The sequence below is a fragment of the Macrobrachium rosenbergii genome, chromosome 54 (genome assembly GCF_040412425.1).
Source record: "Macrobrachium rosenbergii isolate ZJJX-2024 chromosome 54, ASM4041242v1, whole genome shotgun sequence".
In the NCBI taxonomy this organism is placed as follows: domain Eukaryota; kingdom Metazoa; phylum Arthropoda; class Malacostraca; order Decapoda; family Palaemonidae; genus Macrobrachium; species Macrobrachium rosenbergii.
The window spans coordinates 35,264,562-35,290,697 of record NC_089794.1 but is presented as its reverse complement, the minus strand read 5'-3'; the positions used below and the strand labels follow the sequence as shown (position 1 = coordinate 35,290,697).

Genomic DNA, 26,136 nt, shown 5'->3' with positions numbered 1-26,136 from the left:
TCATACTACGAAAACAGTTTGTCTTAACAGCTTCCACCTGCTTTCGTTCATTCGAATTTAACATCCACTCTTCACTTCCAGAAACCAAACTTCCGCTCGAATAACGGAAATAACTCAACGTCGCAGAAGACATTAACGACTTCTTAACCGCCTCCAACGCCCCATGACGCAAGTGGCCTCTGTGAAATTCCACCACTCGTGTCTTTCTTGTGCTTTACCTTGCACTAATCTCCTCACATCTACAGCATCCCTTCTCAAGTTCTCATCCAAGTAGTTCTACGTCTGGTGTTCACTCTTAGAGACCAACCGACAAGAGGCTAGGTTAAATAAGATTTTTTTTTTTTTACTCGAGACAAACAGCAATATAAGATAAGATGAAAGAAAGTTACTGTAAGTCAGCTTGCAATGACAATTAAACCTAAAACATTCCCTCTCATCATGACGAGAAGGACACATTAATCTCTCGTCAAAAAAAAAGAAAGAAAGAAATCTTCCGATCCGAGCAACAAGTTGAGTAACAACAAAGGAACAGCAACGAGTCGAGAGAGCGCGGGAGGAGTGAGTGGGAGGTTGGACAAGCACTGAGGGAAGAGATCTACAAATGGGGGGGAGGTTGCAGGGGCGGGAGAAGGTTCGTCCGGGGAGGTTTGGCTGACCCTAAATTAGATGCGGGAGACAGGGAGGGGAAGGAAGGCGGTTGAAGCAGTAACCTTATCAAACTCTGATAGGAGTTTGTGGGGGAATCCACAGGGAAACAGGGGTGGCGTGTGGGTTGGGATCAGGCGTTATTGGATGGAGGGGGGAGTGAGTGGGTGAGACGAGAGTGAGAAGAAAATGGGTGGGGGAGGTCACCTTTCCCCCAAGTGTAACTTCCTGCGCATTCTTCCCTCACTACCTCATTTCCTCCGTCGACTGTTCTTTTCTAGACCGAAGGGAGGATATGGTTTAAAATTCAGTAATGTAATGTTTTCACTACAGCGAAAAACAATCTTACAATAATATATAGTCTGACGAAATCACAAACAGAAACAAATACATCACCGCTACACATAAGGACATGGAAGAGGCAAAAAACTGTCCGCGAAAAGGTATCCCATCAGTTTCCTTCTACAGTAAAACGACTCTACCAGCCACACTTTGTTTGTTGCCTCTTCTTTGTCACAGAAAACAAAGGCAACCCGTTACCTTAAAACCGGTTTTTTAGCATCTGATGGAAGCGTCGGATTATTTCGCCTAGAGCATCAATATGAAGCCAGAACTTGAGCTACACGGCCGTTACACGTAGAGTACTATATGGGGCTGTGCTGAAGTCCTTCTATTTTAATATATATATATATATATATATATATATATATATATATATATATATATATATATATATATATATATATTTTTGCGTAGGGCGATGGCACGAGAAACTTCATGCCTTTCAGTTACTAAGATAATAATCGAAACAATAAAAGGACAAATGGCAACCGACATCGGTCTGCTACAAGAGAAACTATAAGAAGAAATTAAGAGTAAATTCAACAGCCTTCATTCAAGTACAATCAATTATTGCAACAGCGTATAGTTTAATTTCTCACCAATACATACGAAAACTTATATGCTCAACAGCAAAATCTAGAAAAATACGTTAACTCACACTTTGAAAGTGTTAAGTTGCAACCTCATTAGAAGACCTAATCGCCAGGTTTCGGCACTTGAGAACGGTTTAGAAACAAGAACTACAATTACATTACTAAATGAGCAATGCTGACTGACTTCAATGAAACAATTTTCAATAACAACCGGTAACCAGTGTGGGGAAAAACGATAAAAGAAACATTAAAAACTGTCCTTTTGCTCAGTTAGTCTTCTGTCATTCCTATTCGTCACTGAAGACCGCTATAAAGCAAATAAATAAATAAATACGACCTTCCGCTCGCTCTAGAAAGTGACTTCACTCCCCAGGTGTCCGCAATAGGAAAACCAGCGAGACACGAGAACACGCCCAAGCAAATTCATCAGACATCTGGCTACGAGAGGCAGCACGCTTAAGACGGCCAGATAAGGCAATGCTCTCCGCAATAATGCTGCGCCTTGTACATGATTCACTTTAGATCGAGATCTCCAGACACTACATTAATCCCACAAAAAAAAAAAAAACGCAACCAATGATGCTATACCCCTAGGTCTACAAACGCTAGACCACTGTCTACATCATCTTTCTTTGTTCATATCAAACTTGGTTTAATGCTGCAAGTGACAGGTGACTTCAACACATAAAACTGCAATTTACTGTTGCAAATTAACGAAAAGAAAGAAAAAATTAGCTTTGAACAAAAAAGACGTCGACCAAAAGCTACCCATTAAGCGCTCAATTTTTTCTCGATATATTTTCCGTTCCTTCAGGTCTAGGCGTCAAGTTAAGCACACCTGGTTGCCTTGTCCCATTAGTTTCCGCTTGAAAGGGCAGAGCACTAGGTGATGAAAAATCTGCTCTCATAATTATGATGATGACGTTGAAATCTGATACTTAAAATGGCGACTGTGTTCTTGTTGTACTACTTGGCAATCTTAAATATCCACTGCTCAAGTTATAATTACATTACTTGTTAGTTATCTTTCAGGAGGATCATAATTAATACTAATGGGCAATTTCAAACGAGGGAACCTGTGTTGCTTCAAAAACATTCAATATCAAATTTTAAATCTACACAATCTCAGAAAGGTGACCACTTTCGTTATGATTCGAAGTTACAGTTTGATACGTGGACAGTTACAAGCAGTTCCAATCATTATGTGATTACCGGATTCAGCTTCATTATTTTTTTAACTAATCACTTCAAAATACAGCATATTTTGTTTCTTGCAGTGGCAACTGTACCTCTAGTACTTTTGTAAACATCCTTTGTTTCTGCTTAGCGGTGTTGTCTGCTATCCCAAGTTAGTGCAGCAGATAATTGCATATTTCATAAGAATCGTTCAGATAGTGAAACAAGCATGAAATTTTGCACAAGTGCTCTTTAAAGTTCCCTCTATCAGAAAAGGGCGCTGGCCACGCAAAAAATTTAATATGGCGGCCAAATTCCAAGATGGCGGCCAGTATCGACAGATTTTGGCTAATTTTTCACTAGAATGGCATGTATTTGCTTCTAGCAATATGGTAAAGCTCTTCCATACTATTTCTTGTGAATATTATGTTTCTGTAGCTTCCCAGTACAGTTTACCTTTAAATATGGGGCTATATGGCTGCCAAGAAAAGGTAGAAACAATAATTATAATGAGAAATAATGCCCGTTCAACAATTATCGTTTTAAGCATGGATCTTGGTTTCTGTGGTTTTAGATCCTAATGAGGCCATCTCTTTCGAATAACTCATCAATTTTGAAGGAAAATTAATAAATGTAAAAGAGTGTATGTCTGCACACAACCAGGGCACACTGGTGACATCACTGCTGTGTAACTCAGCATGGGGTTCAGTGCCAGCTAATCCAGCTTTACTAATCCTGTAGTCTTAGACTAGTAGTTGTAGTATAATTTAGTTTAGTGTCCCAAATGCTTTCTAACAGCCCCAGACCAGCTATAGTTAGATAGCCGCACCTGAATAGACAGGATGTGCCAGTGTGTAAGGAGAGCCGAGCCAAGGGTATGGGGGCTGTACATGATGGTTCATGTACTTACCCGGATGGTGTACAGATCACGGGACTTAAATGGCACTGGATGAATGATCGGGCTAGGTGTAGGGAGACCGAACCTAGTTGAATCCCATACAGGAATGTGTGCTTTGTTTAAGGTGGTAAAAGGATAACCCTCGGACTTAATCAAAAGTGAAATCATGGCAGAATGTGATGCCAATCCAATATTGAGCAGTAGAAAAACAAACTGGAGTTTGTGTTGTCTTTGTCAGAAGGACAAAAGAGGTGAGCACTTGACATCACCTCAAGTCATCATGTCCTAGACCATGATGGGTACACAATGCTGGCAAGGAACATTCCCATGTTCAGTGAAATTAATGAAATGCCACTGATAATGGATCCAGCAAGGCTGGATGAAGGTGATGGCATAGAGGCCACTCTCAGGAAAAATGCAGCAAAATACCATGTGAACTGTCGCTTGTTGTTTAACAACACTAAACTGGACCGTGCAAGAAAGCGTGCACTGGAGTATCAGTGGCTAGACAAGGTCATAGTCACCCAGGAAATAGATGATGCAGTGAATCTGACATGGTCAGCTCATCACGCTTCAATGAAGAGAAGCCCAGAATTTGAAGTAACCATAACTTCATTGCTTCCTCTCCTGCGTGATCAGGCTCATTCTGTTGCTACGATCAAACACGTGATGCAGAAAGTGCAGGATGTCACTGATTTTCTGAACCCTGGCCAGATACCCATAATCACAGCTGATCAGCCAATCTATGCCGTAGCAAAGCAGGTGCAGTGGCAGTGGCCTGATCAGTATGGCGAAGACAAGTATCTGGTAATGTTTGGTGGTCTGCACATTGAGATGGCAGCAATGACATCTCTTGGTACTCTTCTTCATGGCAGTGGTTGGACAGGAGCTCTGGTGGAGGCAGGAGTTGCTTCATCTGGAACTGCAGAATCCTTCCTGTCAGCTGCAAGTGTAACCAGGACACGGCAGATGCACCAGGTTACAGCCTCTAGTTTGTACAAACTCCTGAGGACAGCATACACTGACTACTGTGCTGAGAAAGCAAACAACAATGAGCAGGCATTAGAGTTTGAGGAGTGGTGTGACCTTCGAAGACAGCAGAGTCCACAGTTCCACTTCTGGCACATGGTGTTGTCTATGGAACTTGTGATATTCCTACTGATCAGGTCCTTCCGTGAGGCCAATTTTGTCCTCTACTGCCAGGCATTGCATGAGCTGATACCCTACTTCTTTTCCAACAATAATACAAACTATGCTCGTTGGCTGCCTATTCACCTCAGGGACATGCTTACCCTAGAGAGTTCACACCCAGAGTTGCACAAGGAGTTCAAGGCTGGCAACTTTGTTGTGCACAAGACCAGTCGCCAGTTCTCAGCAATGGCTCTTGACCAAGCTCATGAGCAGACCAATGCCTTTATAAAGGCTGATGGCGGAGCCATTGGGCTGACTGAAGATTCGTCAGCACTCAGAAGATGGATGGTGGCTGGCCCAGAGATCATCCGCTTGGTGTCTGCATACGAAACAGAGGTTCAAAGTAAGGAGTCTAATGAGCAGACAACACACCATGAACAAACACCTCATGCGCAGAAGACATTCTTGGAGAGAGTCAGCAAGCTGTCATTGGCTTTGCAACACTTGGGAAGTCCTTTTCAGGAAGAGAGCCAGGATCTGTGTTCCATTGACAACAAAGACATTGCCCACCCCAGCTCAGCAGAACTTCTACAGACACACCTTGACAGAGGCCGCACTAAATTTCAGAAGTTTTCAGACTCTTTGGCAAACAATGCAGTCTCCTTCTATGAGCCGATAAAGAAGAACAGAACTGACTTCTTCAGGCAAGAAGCTGCTCCTGTAGAACAGTCAAAGCAGAAACTTCTGAAGGAGGATTGCCAGCTTTTCTCAAAGCTATTTATATCCTGTCAGAGCCGTGAATGTGATCTGCAGGAATTCTTCCAGCACGAGAATCAAACATTCCCAGCTTCCCTTAGTGAGGGTGGTAGGCTGTACACATGTCAGAAGTCTCAGCTGACCTCGGTCCTGGAGAGTCATGTTACACTAGAAGACAAAGAACCAAAGACTGATGTCCTCATTGTAGATGGATCAGCTTTGGTCCATGCCTTGCCACCAAAGAAAGGAAAGGCCTTTGAGGGCTATGCACTTTGTGACTTCTTGCCTGTGATACAATCCTATAGCAGCAAGTACACATCATCACATCTTGTATTTGATGTATACAATACATCCAGCCTCAAAGCTGAGACCAGGCTCCAACGTGGTCAAGGAGGAAGGCGCAAGGTGACAGACAAGAACACAATTCCATCCAACTGGCGCAATTTCCTAAGACACGATGCCAACAAGACAGAGTTGTTCCAGTTCCTGGCAGACAAAGTTGCCCAGATGTCTGCCACAAATGTTGTCATTGCCACGAAAGGGTCTGCTGTCCTCAGCACTCATGAGGCTAGTCTTCAGGGACTGGAGAAGTGCTCTCATGAGGAAGCTGACACCGCATCTTTCTCCATGCCAAATATGCCACAGAACATGGAGCCAAGACCATCACGGTTAAAGCAAATGACACAGATGTTCTTGTCGTTGCAGTCAGTGCTTTCTCCACTCTCCACAATCTAGGGCTAGAGAAGCTATGGGTGGCATTTGGCCAAGGCCAGAGCCTGCGCTGGATTGCTGTGCATGACCTGTGCAACTCTCTGGGCCAGGAGAAGGTGAATGGCATGCTCTTCTTCCATGCGTTCACAGGCTGTGATACAGTGTCAGCCTTCGGAGCAAGGGCAAGAAGACCGCCTGGCAGACATGGAACATCTTTCCAGAGGCCTCCACTGTGTTCTCCAAACTGAGTCACTACCCTCTCAGAGTGGAAGAGAGTGACCTGAAGGTCCTGGAGAGGTTTGTCATACTTATGTATGAAAGATCCAGCACTGCTGGCACTGTGGATGAGGCTAGACTTGATATGTTTGCCAGAAAACAAAGGGCATATGAGGCCATTCCACCAACCAGGAGCTCTCCTCCAACACACCAAGCGTGCTGCGTACCAGGCTGGTTGTGTGTGGGGCAGGCCACCAGTGTCAGCCACAGCCAGAGAACCCTGCTGAGTGGGGATGGCAAAGTCTGGTGAAGCATGGCAAGTCCTCTGGACAACCAACTCGCCCTTAGCCAAGAGTTGCCAACAGCTTACCAAATGTGGATGCAAAGCAGGCTGTCGGGAAAGGTGCAAGTGCTACAAGCTGGGTCTTCCCTGCACAGCTCTGTGCACTTGCAAATGTGAAGTCTAGATAAATATTGCCCTCTCTTCAGTAGATAATCTAGCTTGAGCATCCAACGTGTCATGCTATGCCTACCTTCTTATCCTCGAATTTTTCAAAGGTGTAGGTTGAGAGACCTATACATAGATTGGTTGCGTTTAGTCCGTATTTCTCTTCTTTTCTTTTTATGGTTACAGTCTTAGACACAATGTTGTATGTGACCATACCATTACTATTTCAGTTGAAAATAGCATATTAGTTAAACTGTCTGATCACATGAATATACCATTAAATAAAAACAGTTGGTCTCTATGTCTGCTAGCTGTGGATAGAAAAAAAAAAAAACTTTTATGGCAACCATTTTGTACGCCATCTTGGTTACAATTCATTTAGTAAGGGTTTTCAATAAAATGTGTGGTATGGAACATTTTTATAACCTAAAAGTCGAGGTTTAAAAAAAAAAAAAACTGGCATATTCCATCCAATAGATGCTCCCAAACCAGTGAATCTCAACATAGATGGCGGCCATTTTGAAAAATAGCCGCCATCTTGGATTTTCAGGTGGCCAGCGCCCTTTTCTAAGAGAGCGTAGTCTTAGGAATGTTTATGCCAAATTTCATGCTTGTTTCACTATCTGAACGATTTTTACAGCAATCTGCTGCACTAAGTGGAGTAGAGATTCAATTCTTCTTGCACCCAAGGCTCTCCATCTCTCAGAACAATTGCTTAAGAGATTACTGTGATATTATTAGCATCTGTAATTGCAATGAATTTCTCTCTCTCTCTCTCTCTCTCTCTCTCTCTCTCTCTCTCTCTCTCTCTCTCTCTCAGCAACTACCCTGCCGTTATCGTTTGCTTCTATTGCCTACTTGAAACGATTTAAATCTCTCTCTCTCTCTCTCTCTCTCTCTCTCTCTCTCTCTCTCTCTCTCTCTCTCTCTCTCAGACATACATATAACACACTCAGACTGAACTGACAACTAATTATTTGCTCCATTAAAGCGACAAAAGTTATAAATTCAAGAAATGTCAAATATTTTCAAACGGCACAGGACCTTGGGCAGCCTCGGTCTAGAGAAAAATTGACAAGAGTGGGGTGCCTAAACCTATGTGCTGCTCTTTATGCTATCACTGTAATGAGAGAGATCAGCGCATGGATTTGAGAGAGGGAGGGGGAGAGAGATATCATTTAATTCATATCAACTGTAAAACCTTTATCAGGAAAAAAAACGATGAAAAGATAAAGGTAAGGAATGAGAGAATACGTTAAATTTTGAGAGAGAGAAATATGATCATTTAATTCATATCAACGGTAAAAGCTCGATCAGGAAACAACGATGAAACGGATAAAGGTAACAGAGTGAGAGCATTCGTTAAATCTTGTGACAGAAAGAGAGAGGGTGAGAGAGACAGAGAAAGGTGATCATTTTATTCATATGAACTGTAAAAACTTGATCAGGAATTAACGATGAAGGTAAGAGAGTGAGAGCAGGGGTTAAATTTTGTGTGTGTGTGTGTGTGTGTGTGTGTGTGTGTGTGTGTGTGTGTGTGTGTGTGTGTGTGTGTGTGTGTGTGAGAGAGAGAGAGAGAGAGAGAGAGAGAGAGAGAGAGAAGGGGGAGGGGATTTTAAGAAGCTCTGTTGATGTTTGTTTCTCATAAAAAGTAGCGTGTGTTGGGGAGAGTCTGTTGGCGCTCGCCTCAAAATATTTACAAGCAGGACGCCTAAAGGAATTCCGATGGGCGTCAACCTGCCCTGATTTAAATGGAAGTAGATGGGCGGGAAAGGAGCGCCCATCCGCGTTAATGAACGTGGCCTCACGCGGGCGTTTCACACGTTGGCTTAAAAATACGAGGGGCTTAAGATTGCACAAACTTGCTTCGTAATACATTCAGGCAAATCAAATACAAAACCATCAATATTCAGTGGTTATTTGTCGCTTCTAAACAGCTCTTCAAGTTTATTCATTAAAATGGAAACATATAGGCCTACCATTACAATCAAAAACTGTTTTCATAATAAAATATTACTTTTAATGTTTAAGGTGTCAGCCTCAAATATGTAACTTTTAATATTTATCATTTGTAAACAAGACAAAAATATCAGTCGTCTACGTACATTTTGAAAATATTTCAGGTTTTCTCTCCACAAAAAAGAAAAAAACTACTATGGTGCACACTGCTATTCCAGGTACCTAATATTCCTTCAATTTTACCTACTCAAAAAAGTTTAGCTACTCTATGAACCACTCGCCTGAAAAGGACCTGTAGATAGATAGAATATAGAATTTAGGCCACAGGCCAAGCGCTGGAACATATAAAGTCATTCAGTGCTGATACGGAAATTGACTGTAAAAAAGTATGAAAGGTGTAACAGGAGGAAAACCTCGCAGTTGCACTATGAATCAATTGTTAGGAGAGGGTGGAAAGTAAGATGGAAGAAAGATATTATGAACGGAGGTACAGTAAAACGAATGAAAGGGGTTGCAACCTATAGTCTCTAATGCTCAAATTCGAACATTCGTCCGTCTCACGGTTAAAGTAGTAAGACTGTCAGGTGCTTCTTAGACTGAATTCTTCACAGAGAAAGCGAGCTGGTTCAGACTTCATAATTTTACTAGGACATTAAGAGACGCTCCCCCGTTGGGGGGTAGGGCCGTCAGTGCACCACATGCACTGTAGGTTCTTCGCAGCGTGCCTTCGGCCCCTAGCTGCAACCCCTTACGTTCCTTTTACTCTACCTCCTTTCATATTCTTTTTCTTCCATCTTACTTTCCACCCTCTCCTAACAACTGATTCATAGTGCAACTGTGAGGTTTCCCTGTTACCCCTTTCAAACTTTTACTGTCACTTTCCGTTTCAGCGCTGAATGACCTCACTGATCCCAGTGCTTGGCCTTTGGCCTAAATTCTACATTAAATTCGATTCGGTAAGAGACGCTTCGTCTAGTCTTGACGAATTTCGATTATGATGAAAACACCTTCCATTCCCCTAACCATTCATTCCCTCCACTGTAAAACTATGTATATAACTATGGATCACTGTTCTCGATGTTGTTTTAGTTAAAGCTTATGGAACTTTCGGCCATTCAGCCCTCAAGAGAGTGAAAAGAGCGTGTTGGAGCGGTTGAACAGCAAGAAAAAGATGTTCAAAAAACAAAGATGATGAAATACAAGGACCTAAAGGTGGAACTAAGAAGTAATAGTTGGAGAGGCTGGACAGCAGGTTCAAAAAAAGGAAGCGGGAATGGAAGTTAAGTAAACGGCTAAAAAGCGGGGATGCAGCTAGGAGCCGAGGAGATGCTGCTAACACCCTTCAGTAATGCCTACAGCGCACTACGTGAGGTACACTGACGGCAAACCCGCTCCTCCCAGAAAATTATCCTGTTTTAGATCCTGATAACAATAGGTTTACGAACGCTTGTAGTGCTACTTTAGAGAACCGTGCACCAATGCCTTATTCGTATAATAATAATAATAATAATAATAATAATAATAATAATAATAATAATAATAATAATGTAGTAAACTATCGCTTCTTCTGACGGTACAACTGGCGCAGCCAAAACTAATTCTTATCTGACGGAAGACAAAAAGATAAAACACCAAGTTCAAACCCGCAGTTATCATCGTTTACCATGAAATCATATTCATCTGGAACAAGCTAAAAAAAAAATAGCCACTAACTTCCTGAGGAAATTTCCAAAATAGAATTCCCAGGCGACGTTAATACAAAAAAATTACATTAAAAAATACACCATATATTTAAATAGCCCCCGAAAAAAAAAATTAAAGCAACTGCGCCAGACACTTCACTGCAACACCAACATTTAACTTACTTCCCTTCGTCTCACCACTAACTGGTATTCCCGTTTATACATAAATCGTCTATTAAAACCTCAGATGAGGATCAAATACGCCCCAAATAGCTCCCCGAAACTCATCGTATCTTTATTTCTTCTTTTGGAATCTAATCAAAACATACTCAATTCGAGTCTCGTATAATTAATCAGTTCTTAAGAGGCTGCCTTGAACGATGAAATTTGCGATGCTGAAACTTTCAAATGCTTTGATGGGTCCAAATTATGAAAAGCAAAGTGGTCCACTGACACTCTCATTAACATCTATTAGAATTACAAAATGATTAACCAGAGCAATAAAAAATCACAGCAGATTTTTAATCATTTTGCAACCGCATCGCATTTTAAAAAATCCATTATATAAATGTCCAAGTTCAGTGCTTCCTGGATGTTAATCAATGTAGATAGAAAATTTAGGAAGAGGTTAAAATGAACCCTGTCTTGGCCCCATGTCTCCAATAAAAAAAAATTACCTGTATAATAAAGGAAACTAATTCGTAATATATACGTGTAATGTACCCATACCACATTAAATTCTGTTAAACTTAAAAAAAAACTAATTTTACTTTTTTTATTAATATCAAAGATCATATGCTGTCCACATCTAAGATTTTACTGACTTGTTCTGGCACAGTTCCATTCAAGGCTCTCTTTGATCCAACACTTTCGGAGGTCCAATGTAGTTTCGGTAAGTGCTCTTTATCCAGCACTTCTTTCCAATATGAGATAATCCCGTTTCAAAACATACATGTTATGATCTCTTAGTAAAAGCCTTTCCTTATCAGCGTTTGCAAATCTTACAGATGCATATTGATTAATTTGCTTTGCGGCATCGATACCCGGCAATTTAACCTGTCAATTAAGGCTTCCAAGCCTAGCATTAAGTTCTTCTATTCCATAGTCTTTTTTCTACACTTTATCGCATCCATTTCCGGGCCTGTTTTTATTCCAATGGACCATTATTCCAACTGGAAATTTTCTTTCACCAATATACTCACATTTCTATTCGAAAACAATGTGATTATACTGGCTTTTCCTCGCTGTGTTAAACAAAATAATGACATTTTTTCAAGTATCCGTTTCTGTCAGTGCAAGGCTCTAGATAGCTGTAACTCTTCTGTTCCATGCAAAGGTTTTTGGGATGAGGTTGCTAGCTCCATGTTTATGGCCTTCAGAGATGGCCTTAGGAGACAATGCAGCATTCCTGACTGGGATTCAGTGGGATTATTTTCCAAATAATCACCGGAACCAACGTTGTTGTACGTCACAAACAGGAAAGACCAGTGGCGAAGAGAGCGTGTTATTGAATGGTATTAACAATTTCCCAATTGTGCCTCAGTGAAATTGTTATAAGCTCGGTTACTGGGCATATTTTCTCTTTAAACTGACTAACAGTGTTTCTTCAAGTATCTTAAAGGCAAGGGCTTCAAAAACGCAACAGTCGTCCTTAGAATGCAGTCAATCGATTAGAACACCGGAACAGAAAGGGTCCTTCAAGGCCAAATCCAACAAGCACACTTCTGCTACATTTAATTAACTTCCAGCCAACTTCTCTAAAAATCGTAATTAAAATATGAGAGTGAAATGTGCCACGTAAAACCTGGCGAGTCAAAACTCTCTGATGAAAACTCCCGAGCCAACAATCGCGAGAGCAATCAGACTCACACTCATTATAATACCAAGGTTTGGACCTTGACTCACTAAAAGACTCGAGAGCAAAATCTAAGTAACCGAGCAGTAGAAACTCGTGGGAGGACATTTCTGTACAAATCAATAGACCTAGTCATAATAAAAAACTGAGCAATGACATTTTCAGGGAAGCACCCAGCAAGAAATGTTTTCAAGTGCAAACTGGAGTCAAACTGTCGTTGGAAAATATGTCAAAGAAAAGGGAAATGAAAACACACAAGGTGAAAAATATACAAACTGAATATATAGAATTTAGGCCAAAGGCCACAAGCACTGGGACCTATGAAGCCATTCAGTGCTGAAACAGAAATTGACAGTAAAAGGTTTGAAAGGTGTAGCAGGAGGAAAACCGCGCAGTTGCACTATGAATCAATTGTTAGGGGTGGGTGGAAAGTAAGATAGAAGAAAGAGAATATGTAAGGAGGTACAGTAAAAGGAACGAAAAGGGTTGCAACTAGGGGACGCAGGCACGTTGCAAAGAACCTTAAGTAATGCAGAAAACGCGCGAAAACTGCTGCCGTTTTACTCACTGGTAAAAATATAAAAAATAGTGCTTAAATTAAAAAAACTAACAAGTCGCCACTTGAATGCAATCCACAGCAAATAAAAAGTTCTAAAGTTCTAAAGAATGAAACTCCCCATTAAGAATCAAGTGAAAACTCGTACGTACCTTACTCAGGTTGGGCACTTGGCCCACACGTTCCTGGGGTGTCCAGTAAGTACAAGGATTTAGAGATTATGGATGTAATCTCTCTCTCTCTCTCTCTCTCTCTCTCTCTCTCTCTCTCTCTCTCTCTCTCTCTCTTACACACACACACACACAACAAACAATACATCACTTATACGTCTTGGGTCAATTACTTCCACAATGGGCATGTGGGTGAAGAATATGAGATCCCACAAGAAAATTAAAGGGAATACCAAGACTCTACTTTTATTATAGTCATCTTCAAAGTATATTCAAATTATGCTACATCATACCAGAGTTAAAAATATCATAAAAACATCAATATAATCCCTAATACAAGAAAATTCGACAAAATCACCCAGCCACAACACAATAAGAAATCACGCGCCAAAACCATTAGGGGCGATGCTCTGGCAAAAAGACACAGGAATACCAACCCTACAGAACACCTCGAAGTATGCGAGAAACACGTAAACTATGGTATGTACCCTTACACACACATCCCTTTCACCGGGCACACACATGCCGAACGGGTTTCACCACCGAAGGGCTCAATTGGGCATATTTACCTCGAGATGCCCCTGAATTACGGGCACAAAGTGGAAAAAATGTCCAAGGAATTTTCCTTGGCATGCGAGGCAGAGGAAAAACTGTAGAAAAAAAGACTTTTCTGGCCGCTAGCGGTCATACGACTAGAGCAATTTCGCCATAAACTTGAGTGTTGAGAAATAAATAAATAAATATATATATATATATATATATATATATATATATATATATATATATATATATATATATATATATATATATATGAATTCAATGCATATTTTAGGAATGGGGTTGAATCCTGGTCAAGTTAAGTTAGATGCAGTCATACATACTCCTTGGAGTGTAAGTTACTCCCGTTGCTTAAGTAATTTTATATTAATGGCCTCTTCGTAACTTCCTTTGTATAAATAACTTATTATTAGTAGTATTATTATAGAACCTAGGAACAGTAGGAAGATAGCTTTCTGAAACCATTTTCCTACTTTTAAGTGAAATTCTGTAGTACTTCACAGTGTGTGTGTGTGTGTGTGTGTGTGTGTGTGTGTGTGTGTGTGTGTGTGTGTGTGTGTGTGTGTGTGTGTGGTTGAAGTGCTATAAAATTACATATAAAAAGAAGCCAAGTGGTTATAATAAGTCAGTCCGTCCCACTATTCCTAGTCTTAATAAAAAATAATAAAAATAATACGAAGAATTATCTCCACCAAGGAGGTTAATTTTTAATTCGATTTGTTTGTTTGTTGGTGCGAATACAAAAAAATAGAGTGAATTAAAAAAATGAGAGAATACAACTTTCCATATGTGGGTTTGAGAATGGTAACAAGGGGAATGCAACTTTTGGGAAGAATCAACCTTGGTGATCATTATAAGTATTCTTTAGCTTCCATGTAAATGCACAAAGAGGGGCAAACCCTCTTGCTCAAGTGGAGCAGGTGATCATATCTGTAGGACAGAGTGAGAGGCTGTGAAAACAGAAGTAAATAACGATAAAGGAAACCCGAAGAGGAGACGACAGAATGCAAATTAAGGATTGGAAGGCAAATTATTATAATATATATATATGTATATATATAAATTATTATATATATATATATATATATATATATATATATATACAGTATATATATACATATATATACACACACACCCGCAGTACTGTCCCTAAAAACAAAAACAAAAACAAAAAACGCTACGATTCAACCAGTCTGTAAAAATCACACGTAGGCCTATGTCTCAGGACTTTTAAGACTTAGGCCCATCTATAAATCAAATGGTAAACCACAAAATAACATGCATTAAGGTTACAGTTTCAAGACCTCTCACTCACTCTCTCTGTAGCCTCCGGGACCCACGCCGTAGATCAAAAAATGCCGAAAGAGCTTTTATCAAGAAACCTTACAGCCTTTCTCAGGCGAAAGGATTGTGGATAAAATCACTTCGGTAGAAATAGGACACCCAATCCTCTTCTTATCGGAAGGATGGATTTTAAAGTTTACGACCCATGAATAAAGAATAAATATACACTGCGTAAGAATAGAAGCGGCTGGAGGCTTGAGGAATTTATTTGAGTTAGTCCATTAATTCGTTTTTAAGGGAAAACGGAAATACATTAGACTATCTGAATGCCCATAGGGTGCTTGAATCGCTTACACTTTCTTCCCCTCTAATCCCTCATGTATTCTTCCACACTTTCATTTTCATTTTTAGTATATGTAATAAGCGGCATAGCTATAGGCCTAAACAACCTTAACCCAATAATTTCTCGTTCCACGAGCCCTTGCAAAATACCAAATTTGTACAGGCATCAAATACGTGGACGGATGTTGTAGGCCTTTTTCGTAAGCTTTAAGGAAATGCTACATTTTTAAGCCGAGATTAGGCTTACCTACACAGGTCAGTGAGGCAAGGTTTTAGGCCTAGCCAATTTTGAGAAAATCCGGGAGGGGCACTGGGCATGGGCGAGTTGATATGTTTTAATGGCGATCATTAGGCCTATAAGGAACTCTGTGTGTGTGTGTGTGTGTGTGTGTGTGTGTGTGTGTGTGTGAGAGAGAGAGAGAGAGAGAGAGAGAGAGAGAGAGAGAGAGAGAGAGAGAGAGAGGCTGCAACTTGTTTAATTTTTCTTTGAGGAAGGTGGAAATTTTTTAAGGAAAAGACCGACTAGACGGGAAAGCCAAGGTCTTGGCTTAGCCCAAGCCTGACTGAAAGAGTGGTGCCTAATCCAGAACGAAGTGCAGAATGCGAACTACGAGAAGCGAAATAAAAAAGCTTCCCGGAGAGGAAACCGGTTTCAATGTAACTCTTAAATCAATCTTAAAAAGCTTGTAGTTTTAAATGGAAAAAATTGTATTTATTACTATTACTATATATATATTAAAGAAAAAGGAGTTATCTGCCGAGGAAGATAAAACGACATCATTGTTGTTGTTTTCACCGTACACCTTTCCTCTTTAGAAGTGGTGGATATTAAAGGGTCTTATAAAACATTTTGAGACTGTTGGATGTGACCCATGAAATTGACTAACCACGGGGTAACAAGTGCACACCGGTTCTTCTTTCAGTAGACAGGCCCAAACGCGTTTCCCACATAGGATTGTTCTAGGGGTCTCTTATTGTTAAGGAAAAGTCGTCAATCACGGCGCAATTATTATTATTATCAGTTTTTAAGACTGAAAGCTGCAAGATGAGCATCTTGCAAACAATATAGGCCTAACTGTCTTCAATGTTTTAGACACTGAAGACAGTCAGGCCTACTCAACGTGAGGTTTTATCGGGTAATCTTCTTTAACATAATCACCTCAAAAGACAAAACCTTCCCACCTTTACTAAGAGTCACTTGAACCCTCTCTGTGTGTTAAGCCTATCGCCAACTCTTTTTAAATGTCTGACTATCAAAACGTTAAAAAATACCACCCTTATGAAGTGTAAAACCTGAAGTAAAATTGTTTTAGAAATCACACAATCAAGCTCTTGAAGATTACCAATCACGTATTGCCTGGCTTAGCAAGGAAACAGTTTCTTTCCCCCAAAGTACAAACTCTGGCATCCTCTCCGCGCTTCTGCTTTCTACGTTTCTTAAAGCTTCGTAATTTAGGCGATACTATCGCTTCGTCCAAAGTCCAGTTTTACTCCTTTCCTACCAGCATTATATATACAGTATATCAAACTGCCAGTCCCTTCGGCCATCACACAGAATCAATGAATATAAACAAATGAATCAACGAAAATAAACAAACTAACACAATAAAAAACAAACTGCTCTGTTTGGAGAGCGGGAGGGAGACTCGTAATATCAAGCAGTGACTGAGCATAACTTTACCAAATGAAAAACGACGAGAGAGAGAGAGAGAGAGAGAGAGAGAGAGAGATTCAGCATTGGGAGAGGTCCCGCAGGGTGTGTCACTGTGAACACGTGCACGAGGGAAGGGCGTGACCGGACGAGGAGAATGGGGGAGGGGGCGTACTCTGTGAGCTCGTGAAATGGGGCATTGGAGTGTCAAATCTTTTCATCAGGATTCTCTCTTTTAACTCTATTTGTTCACATGCGGGTGACTCGTTTCACGCGCAGTCACTCGCTTCACGCGCTTCGGAGGGTGTTATGCAGTTGGAAATTATAGTAATATTAGTATTATTACAACAACAACAACAATAATAATAATAATAACACCATCGTGTCCTCTAGTCCACTAGAATACTCATACTACAGTTGCCTGCGTCGGGTGCGTTTGTAAATTAAATTAAGTTACATAAGGGGAAAAGATCCAGACTAGACTGTTTCTCAGGAGAGAGAGAGAGAGAGAGAGAGAGAGAGAGAGAGAGAGAGAGAGTACACTAGACTGGACCCACTTAGATGGGCTTACAACGCCATGTATCACCATAATTTGTGGGCAGCTGCAGAAGAAAGAGAGCCGGTATTGGTCTAAGGCCTTCTTAGTGATTTTCAGGCTAAATAACATGAGAATTCCAAATTGCAAACTATGCAACCGACAACAAAATATTACCGATTGTAACTCAAATTCAAGCTTAGGACTACATGTAGTGTCCAACTTGAGTCTAGAAACAAGTCTTGACATCCATAGAAGAATGAACCGTGAATGGAGTGACGAATGGTTGATGTCTGCAGAGGATATGGTGATGCTCAGGGATAGTGAAGATAAATGCAGAAACTAGTGAAAGTTTGAATGCGTTAACTGGAGAAAGTTGGGAGTAACTCTGAGCCAGAATAAGGTTGGGATGGTAAACTGAAACTATGTATCGGACGATGTAAATCAAAGACAAAAGCCTGATGCTATCCACAAAAGACGTTAAAAGTGTTTAGAATATATCGAACTATGTGAATCAAAGACAAAGACCTGACGCTATCCACTAAAGCTGTTTAACGTAGTACAGGCGTTACATATGTTTAGACGTGTTGGAATATGAAGCTTAGTCTAAAGGAAGGACAGACCAGAGCATTTTGAGCTGAACGTTCGTGCGGAAGGAATGGACAATGATAGGTTAGCGAAAATAATGCATAATTCAGAAGTGTTCTGGGGAAGGAGAGGTAGGTGGAAGGCCGAGAGAGGCAGGGTAGAGGGTGTGAGTGAGGTGCTGAAAAAGAAGAGGCCTTCATATCCATGAAACGTGAGAATGCACGCAAGATAGGGGTGAATGACGGTGTGTGTGTGTGTGTGTGTGTGTGTGTGGAGGAGTTCGATGCATTATTGTTAATAGTTACAGGCAAGTAAATGAAGCTGCCATTGTTGTGAAAGTCTTCCTATGCAGGGGTTTCATCCAAGTTTCAGCCTTCAAGTAAGTTGTGTTATCTTATCAGTGAATTCAACCCCTGTTGGAGAAAACAGCTTGATGTTCTGCATACACACACATATATATACACATATACACACACACACACATACACATATATATATATATATATATATATATATATATATATATATATATATATATATATATATATATATATATATATATATATATATACCGTACTTCATTCCCTCTCCCTCACGCAAGAACAACAGTATTCGCAAACTACAGAACGTCCTCTTACTGACAGCCAGGATACCCGCTAAGTTACCCCCAAACAAGGATCTGCCAATTGTAAATATTCAATCGCACAAAAAAAAAAAATCGTTCTGAATTCAGGAAGCATGACAAGGCTGAGAGTAAAAGTAATTGCGGAGCAGCATAACAAAGACAGGATGTCCCTTAATTGCCAATACCTTGAAAATCCTCACGGCCAAGCGTTCCCCCGCTCCAGAGACAACGAACCGTGCGTGGCGTTTTTCTTCCTTCCCACCGCCACCTGCCTGTCAGACTATCATCACACTGAGTCTAGATTTTTTTTTTTTTTTGGCGTGATATTTAACATGAAGTTCAATTTTTTTTATAGCCCCGTAGCCCAAAGCGGGATGAAGATACTGTCGCCCAAGGCAAGTCTAAATGTGGAGTTTATGACCTGTTTACTATCTACCCAACCCTCTCTTATATTGCACTCATTTCTGATCATATGGGCACACCAGTTTGCATTGATGATAACATAATCTTAAATGGTAGCCGAAAACTGTGGACTTTGAGATACAAAAAATAATGATGACACCAGCACCGGTTTTTGGGCATTTAAACTGCCGAATATATGACCTTCACCTTCAGTGATATAAACTGTAAACAATTAATAAGAAAGCACCACTGTAAAAAGCTTCAAAATACCACAAATATGTAAGAGCTCAGAATGCACCTAAAAAATATCTCTTTTCGGTGAAAGTAACCTTTGACCAATTTCTCCCAAACATTAGTCACCATAAGGTCACGTAACAAAATTACACACGCAGTCATCGCTCATGAGAAATCCTGCTAAGACATACATACGTGGTCGGTGGTATTAACAGCAACGACTGATGTAAGAAATAAAGGTGGAGAATATAGTAATTAGGAAAGGGAAATTTTCTCAGACAAAAAAAAAATAATAAAAAATATATAAAAACTATTTGATGAACCTAATTTTCTGGACTGGCAATACAAGATCAGCTTGTTACTGTTACAGAGCTTGGGGTAGAGTGCATTAGTAGAGAGAGAGAGAGAGAGAGAGAGAGCAAATAATAAGAGTTTCAAGTTGCCATTTATTAAGCTGTGAGACTGTGACGTCATGTCTACTTTCGGTACTGAATCTTTCATCCGGTGACGTGTGGCATCCCCACCACTGAGAAGAAGATGCGGGTTAAAACAGGGTCGTTATCGTACACCCACAGTCGGAAAATTTCCCTCAAATGCTGCATTAGTCATGCAAAATTACTAGCGCCTCCACACTGATCCGGGCTGGTAGTACGTTATTTACTTATCAGTCAAGTCGCTGCTTTCTCCGAGTTAGATATTAAAAAAAAAAAAATACACACTTTCCGTAACAACTTTCAAATAGTCATTAACTTGCCCGTTTTACAAAGCAGCATCGAACTCAGATCACAAAGGATATCATAAATGGCTTAAAAATCACTAGGATTTGCGCAAATTGTTGCAGTTATATATATAATTCAAATATGTGAACGAAATCATTTTCGGAGAGTCTGAATCAGTCAAGTGACTGGGTGAGAGCGCCTTGTTAAACTGTTTGGAAATTGGCAAGATTGTTAGAAATAACATTCTTCCAAAGAGAAGAATACACAGAAGTATACTTGGGAAGTATTAATTCAATATATATATATATTAATATATATATATATATATATATATATATATATATATATATATCATGCATACACACATGGTGGAATCGAGAGAGAGAGAGAGAGAGAGAGAGAGAGAGAGAGAGAGAGAGAGAGAGAGAGAGAGAGAAATATGCAAATACGTTGGTTTAGTGTTTTGGCTTGAAAGCTCTTTTACATCTATCTATCATATATATGTATATAAAGAAATTTCAAAACAAATTACTAAACTACCTTATTAACATTAATCTATCTCTCTCTCTCTCTCTCTCTCTCTCTCTCTCTCTCTTCTTGCTCCTCCATATGGAATCTTTGTCAGTGTCAAGAGAGCTTAAAGAATTCTCACACAGATTTATTTAGGCTTATATGTGAAGTGACCATTACATATAGGCCTAATAGTTTCTTATATTTGTGTGGCTTTTATCTAATTAACTGGTTATTCATAAAATGGGCTACAGCGGGGACCCTTTACTTTTAATTTTTTAGATTTACGATTAATGTTTTTACGGAGATTTAGGCTTATTTTCCGTACGCTATATCAGTAATTCTAAGCGTCCCTATTAACATACAAACTTTCCCCTAAAAGCACAAACACTTTCCTCTATAACGAAAAGCCAGTTAATTTTATATTCTCAATTATTTTAAAATAAATATTTTTATATTCTGACACACCGCTAAATATCAAGGCTATTTTCCCTACTGTTACAGTGACGAAACAAAAGTGTAATTTACACCCCACACACACAAAAAAAGACTGTCATGAAAGGCATACCACTGTCTAATTCAACGCCAGCAAAAATCTTCCGACTCTATTTCATGACAAAATTTGTTTCCGATAAATGATTATACAGTCATCATCACGTAACCTGCTAAACAGCTGCATTAACCTGTATCTAGCTTTAAGACAAATGTGAACTCCTTTAAGTCTGCATAATCGCATAAACTACCCTTTTGATTCATGAGAATGGGCCGTAGTGGCAGAGAGAGAGAGAGAGAGAGAGAGAGAGAGAGAGAGAGAGAGAGAGAGAGAGAGAGAGAGAGAGAGAGAGAGCAGGGATTTTAGTCCTAAAATGGAAGAAACTGACCTGAGTTGGTATCGTCCAAGAAAAAAGGATACCCGTGGTAGCCTATTGTAAAAATTGCCCAATAATATGCCAAAATATCCATCGATAACCTGTTATAACGCTGCGAACATTCAATATATATAAATATATATATATACTGTATATATATATATATATATATATATATATATATATATATATATATATATATATATATATATATATATATAAGTATACAATAATTAAAATTTAAACGGCCCATGTTACTCAATATTTAGAGGTAACAAGCTATAATGGCGGTTAGCCTTAGCCTAATAGACATACTATGCCTTTATTTGTATCTCCTTAACATAAAAATCTGGGTAATCTTGGAGTCTCTGTTTGAAGAAATACAACAAACTTAAAATTCCATATTTACAGAACATAAAAACATTTTGGCACCGGCACACCCTTATACGTTTTGAAATAGGCCTATGATTTAAATTTATTATTTAATATAAGTAAACTTTTTTTTCCTGTAATGAAAACAATCACCGACGTTAACCCGCGTTAATCCCGACCCATAGAACGACCGAAAAAGGGATAAATCTAAAGAAATATTAATAATTTTAATGAACTTTCATACCAGTTTCAGCCGACTACGAAAAAAAATGTTAAAATCGACATTTCGAAAATCTGTGGGCTGGCCAAAAGCTAACAACAGTTACGAACAGATTGATTTTGAGATTTAAGTCCCTAGGGTAAATCCAGAAGATAACTCGGGTAAAAGGAATTCTTATAGAAGAAGAAGAAAAAAAAAGAAGCCATTCTGCCCAGGGCAGACAACAGCCAGTCCACACAGTTTACCAGTCACCAACCCACAACTTTCCTTTTTTCTCGAAACTCACCTGAATGAATTGAATGGTTATGGCAGATTTCCCTACGCCGCCGCCTCCGACCACCACTATCTTATAGTTTTGTACGACTGGATGAGGATCCTTCTTAGGGCTCTTCCTTCCCATGTTAAAAAAAGAATATGATGTACTCCGGGAGAACGAGAGGACACAACCTTACAACTCCACTGTCAGAACAACACTGAATTGACTGACACACACACACAGGCAGCGACGAACGAAGCTCGTTGCTCTCTGGTTCCTTCGGAGAATAATGCTGGGCATGTCTGTAGTCTGTACATACACACGTACATATAAAGAAATCAGTTTTATTTAATTAATTCATTGTAAGCTATCATTTTATCATCCAGCCGGCGTTTATAACCACTCTCTAGTTGTTCCTCTGTTGAAAAGAAAGTTAATAGTTGGCAACTGGCAACCATAGTCGCCCGTGAACGGGCAAAGCGCATACTATGACACGTCTGGCGCTGCTCCCCATTCAACACCTGTATTCATTTTGTATTTTCCTGAAGTAAGTACACACCGTATGTACTGCGAGAGCCCGCATATTGCTCGAGAAGAGCAGGCAAATTACCGTGGCAGCAATTACCAAGCCAAAGATGAATTCCGACCTGGCTAAAATGTTTACGAAATATATTTTCAGAAAGTTCTGCTTGTTTTCAGTTGAATACCCGTTACTGAACTGGAGTCTTCACACTGGCGAGGATTTACTCACTCCTACTAGAAGATCGTTGACAGCAAGAATGACGGGTAAAAACCTATGACTTGCCTACCTAATTGGCAATGTATAAAGGTCATTCGAGAGCATCTTAGTTCTTTATGACTGACCGTATGTGCTTGATATTACAGTGAACAACCATTATATTGATAACTGAGACCTCGCATTTTCTTCTCCAGTCTTCGAAAGGCGTTCGTTATACTTACTTGTTCATAATTTTTTTATACATTCAATCATCATTGAACTTTTTAAAATGTATTACAGAATTTAAGCTAATAGACAATCACACAAAATGTATTACAGAATTTAAGCGAATAGACAATCACACACACTCTCTCTCTCGTGTCACTCCGAAATCAGGAGAGGTAACAAAATACCACAAAATTGTGGGAGCGCTTACAATAATATCTGCAACAAAAATAAACCTACGTTGTTTAGAATTACTCTTGTTTTATTCTTTCAGCTTGGTATAATTGGAACACAGCCTTTCCGTTATTGGATCCCGTCATTTGGATATCTTAATATCCATTTCAGTGTACTATTTTTCTTTTGTACCAAAATTAATTCGCAAAAATTCTTGAACAAACGATTTTTACTTCGTCACTAAAGTTTGAAACCTTCAATGACATAAATTAAGCACACACAATATATATAATATATATATATATATATATATATATATATATATATATATATATATATAATAACAGATTTTAGTCTTTGGAAAGCTATATCTGTTGCACTGTAGGCTTTCACATACGTAGGAACAAACTTGCTTGCGGTGTAGTTTTCTCCTGGGCTCAACTTATCGTGCTCAGATGTCAGCTATCTTGGTAGAGGCAAAGTGTTATAAAAATCTTGGTTCTAAATTAAATAAAGTTTCCCTTTCTAAATTTATTAGTGTCTTAAAAGTTATAAATTCTTCCACCTGTTATCTTGGGTAGTGGTAACGACTGAGACTTTATCTTTGCACTTTGAAATATTCTATAAGCGCGACTTGGACTTAGAATTCTCACTTAATCTTTGGGCACACCAAAACTTTATAAGTTCACAAATCAGTCTAGGGGCATGGTTATGGTCACAGTCGTCACTCCACAGGGACTCAGAATTCTCACTTAGTCTTTGGGCACACCAAAACTTTATAAGTTCACAAATCAGTCTAGGGGCATGGTTATGGTCACAGTCGTCACTCCACAAGGACTTAGAATTCTCACTTAGTCTTTGGGCACACCAAAACTTTATAAGTTCACAAATCAGTCCAGGGGCATGGTTACGGTCACAGTCATCACTCCACAGGGACTTAGAATTCTCACTTAGTCTTTGGGCACACCAAAACTTTTGGTGTCTAGGGGCATGGTTATGGTCACTGCCTTCTGGTTCAACAGTCCTTTGGTGCCTGACTTCTCACTGCCTTCTGGTTCAAGAGTCTTGAGAGCAAGAATTTGGCCACCCTTAGTATAATTTTCCAAGTTTCTTCCCATTTATGTTCACGTTAACTTTCTCTTTAAATTTAGTTCAATGTTCGTTACAGATTTTAATGGCACCGAAGTGTTAACAGACTTGGGAAGGCTCTCAGGCGTTCTTATTTTGATTAACTTCTGACCTTTAGTAATAGATTCACTAAAAGTGCTGACCACATATGTTGTACGTACGAGATGCACAACTCGCCACTTCTACACAGGCGTTGGGGAGATGGTGCGAACATCTGGTATCAATCAATCTGTACAGGCCCCCATATAGTTATTTCTGCTTTCTCTATGCCACAAATTATCAGTATTCTCTGTTATGCCATTTTGTGTTTATTAGTGCCATTATATATTATATATATATATATATATATATATATATATATATATATATATATATATATATATATATATATATATATACAGTGGACCCCACCTGTTCGCAGCTTCACCTATTTGCGGATTTTTTGTGTGTGTGTGATATATATGTCTGTGAATAAATGAAGGGGATAAGCATTATATATATATATATATATATATATATATATATATATATATATATATATATATATATATATATATATATATATATATATATATATATATATATATATATATATACAGTATATATATATATAAATATATATATATATATACAGGCAGTCCTGTGTATGACGGGGTTCTGTTTTTACGCCGCGTCATGAAACGAAAAATCATCAAAAATCGTCAAAAATCCTAAGAAAATCTTAGTTTTAATGCTTTAGGTGTATTGAAAACGATGTAAACTACATTTTTATTGAGTTTTTCATAAAAAAACTCCAAATTTTGAATATTCTGCTATTTTGGAGCCATATTTCTTCTGACAGATTGGCGCGATGTGTCGTAACCCTGGAACATCGTTGTCAACCGGGAAATAATTTCTGATGAAAATGTCGTTGTGAAAAACCTGTATATATATATAATAATTTATGATGAATATATTTGATAAATATATATATATGTCATAAACTTGGAATTGCGGCGTCGTAACAGAATCTAAAATCGTCGTAAGTCGGAACATCGTCGAAAATCGTCAAAAATCATAAGAAAACCTTACTTTTAATGCTCTGGGTGCATTGAAAACGATGTAAACATTATTATTGAGTTTTACATCAAAAAAACCTTCAAATTATGATTATTCTGCCATTTTGGGGCCATATTTCTTCCGTCGGATATATATGCGTCCGTAAGCCAGGAAATAATTTCTGATGAATATATTTGAAAGCGTCGTAAACCTCGAATATATATATATATATATATATATATATATATATATATATATATATATATATATATATATATATATATATATATATATATAAAATATATATATATATATATATATATATACATTATATATATATATATATATATATATATATATATATATATATATATATATATATATATATATATATTATAAATATATCTATATATGTCTGTGAATAAACAAAGGGGATAAGCATTAATTCAAGACCAAAAGGGAAATAAATACAAATTTAAAACCTAGGTGACCACCTTGGGTGCCAGACCCTTTGTTACAAGAGCTTGAGTGACCATCAGTGGAGACATGG

The 26,136-nt window shown here is 38.9% G+C and overlaps 1 protein-coding gene across 1 annotated transcript in view; it reads right to left on the bottom strand.

Moving 5' to 3' along the window:
- Ras64B (ras-like protein 2) overlaps positions 1 to 23,037 on the bottom strand; it is a 109,890-nt gene extending 86,853 nt beyond the window's left edge. Inside the window, exon 1 of the mRNA XM_067097921.1 lies at positions 22,334 to 23,037. Within this exon, the coding sequence (XP_066954022.1) occupies positions 22,334 to 22,447 (114 nt within the window). The 5' untranslated portion in view covers positions 22,448 to 23,037. The remainder of the gene's footprint in view (positions 1 to 22,333) is intronic.
- Between the last annotated feature and the right edge of the window lie 3,099 nt (positions 23,038 to 26,136).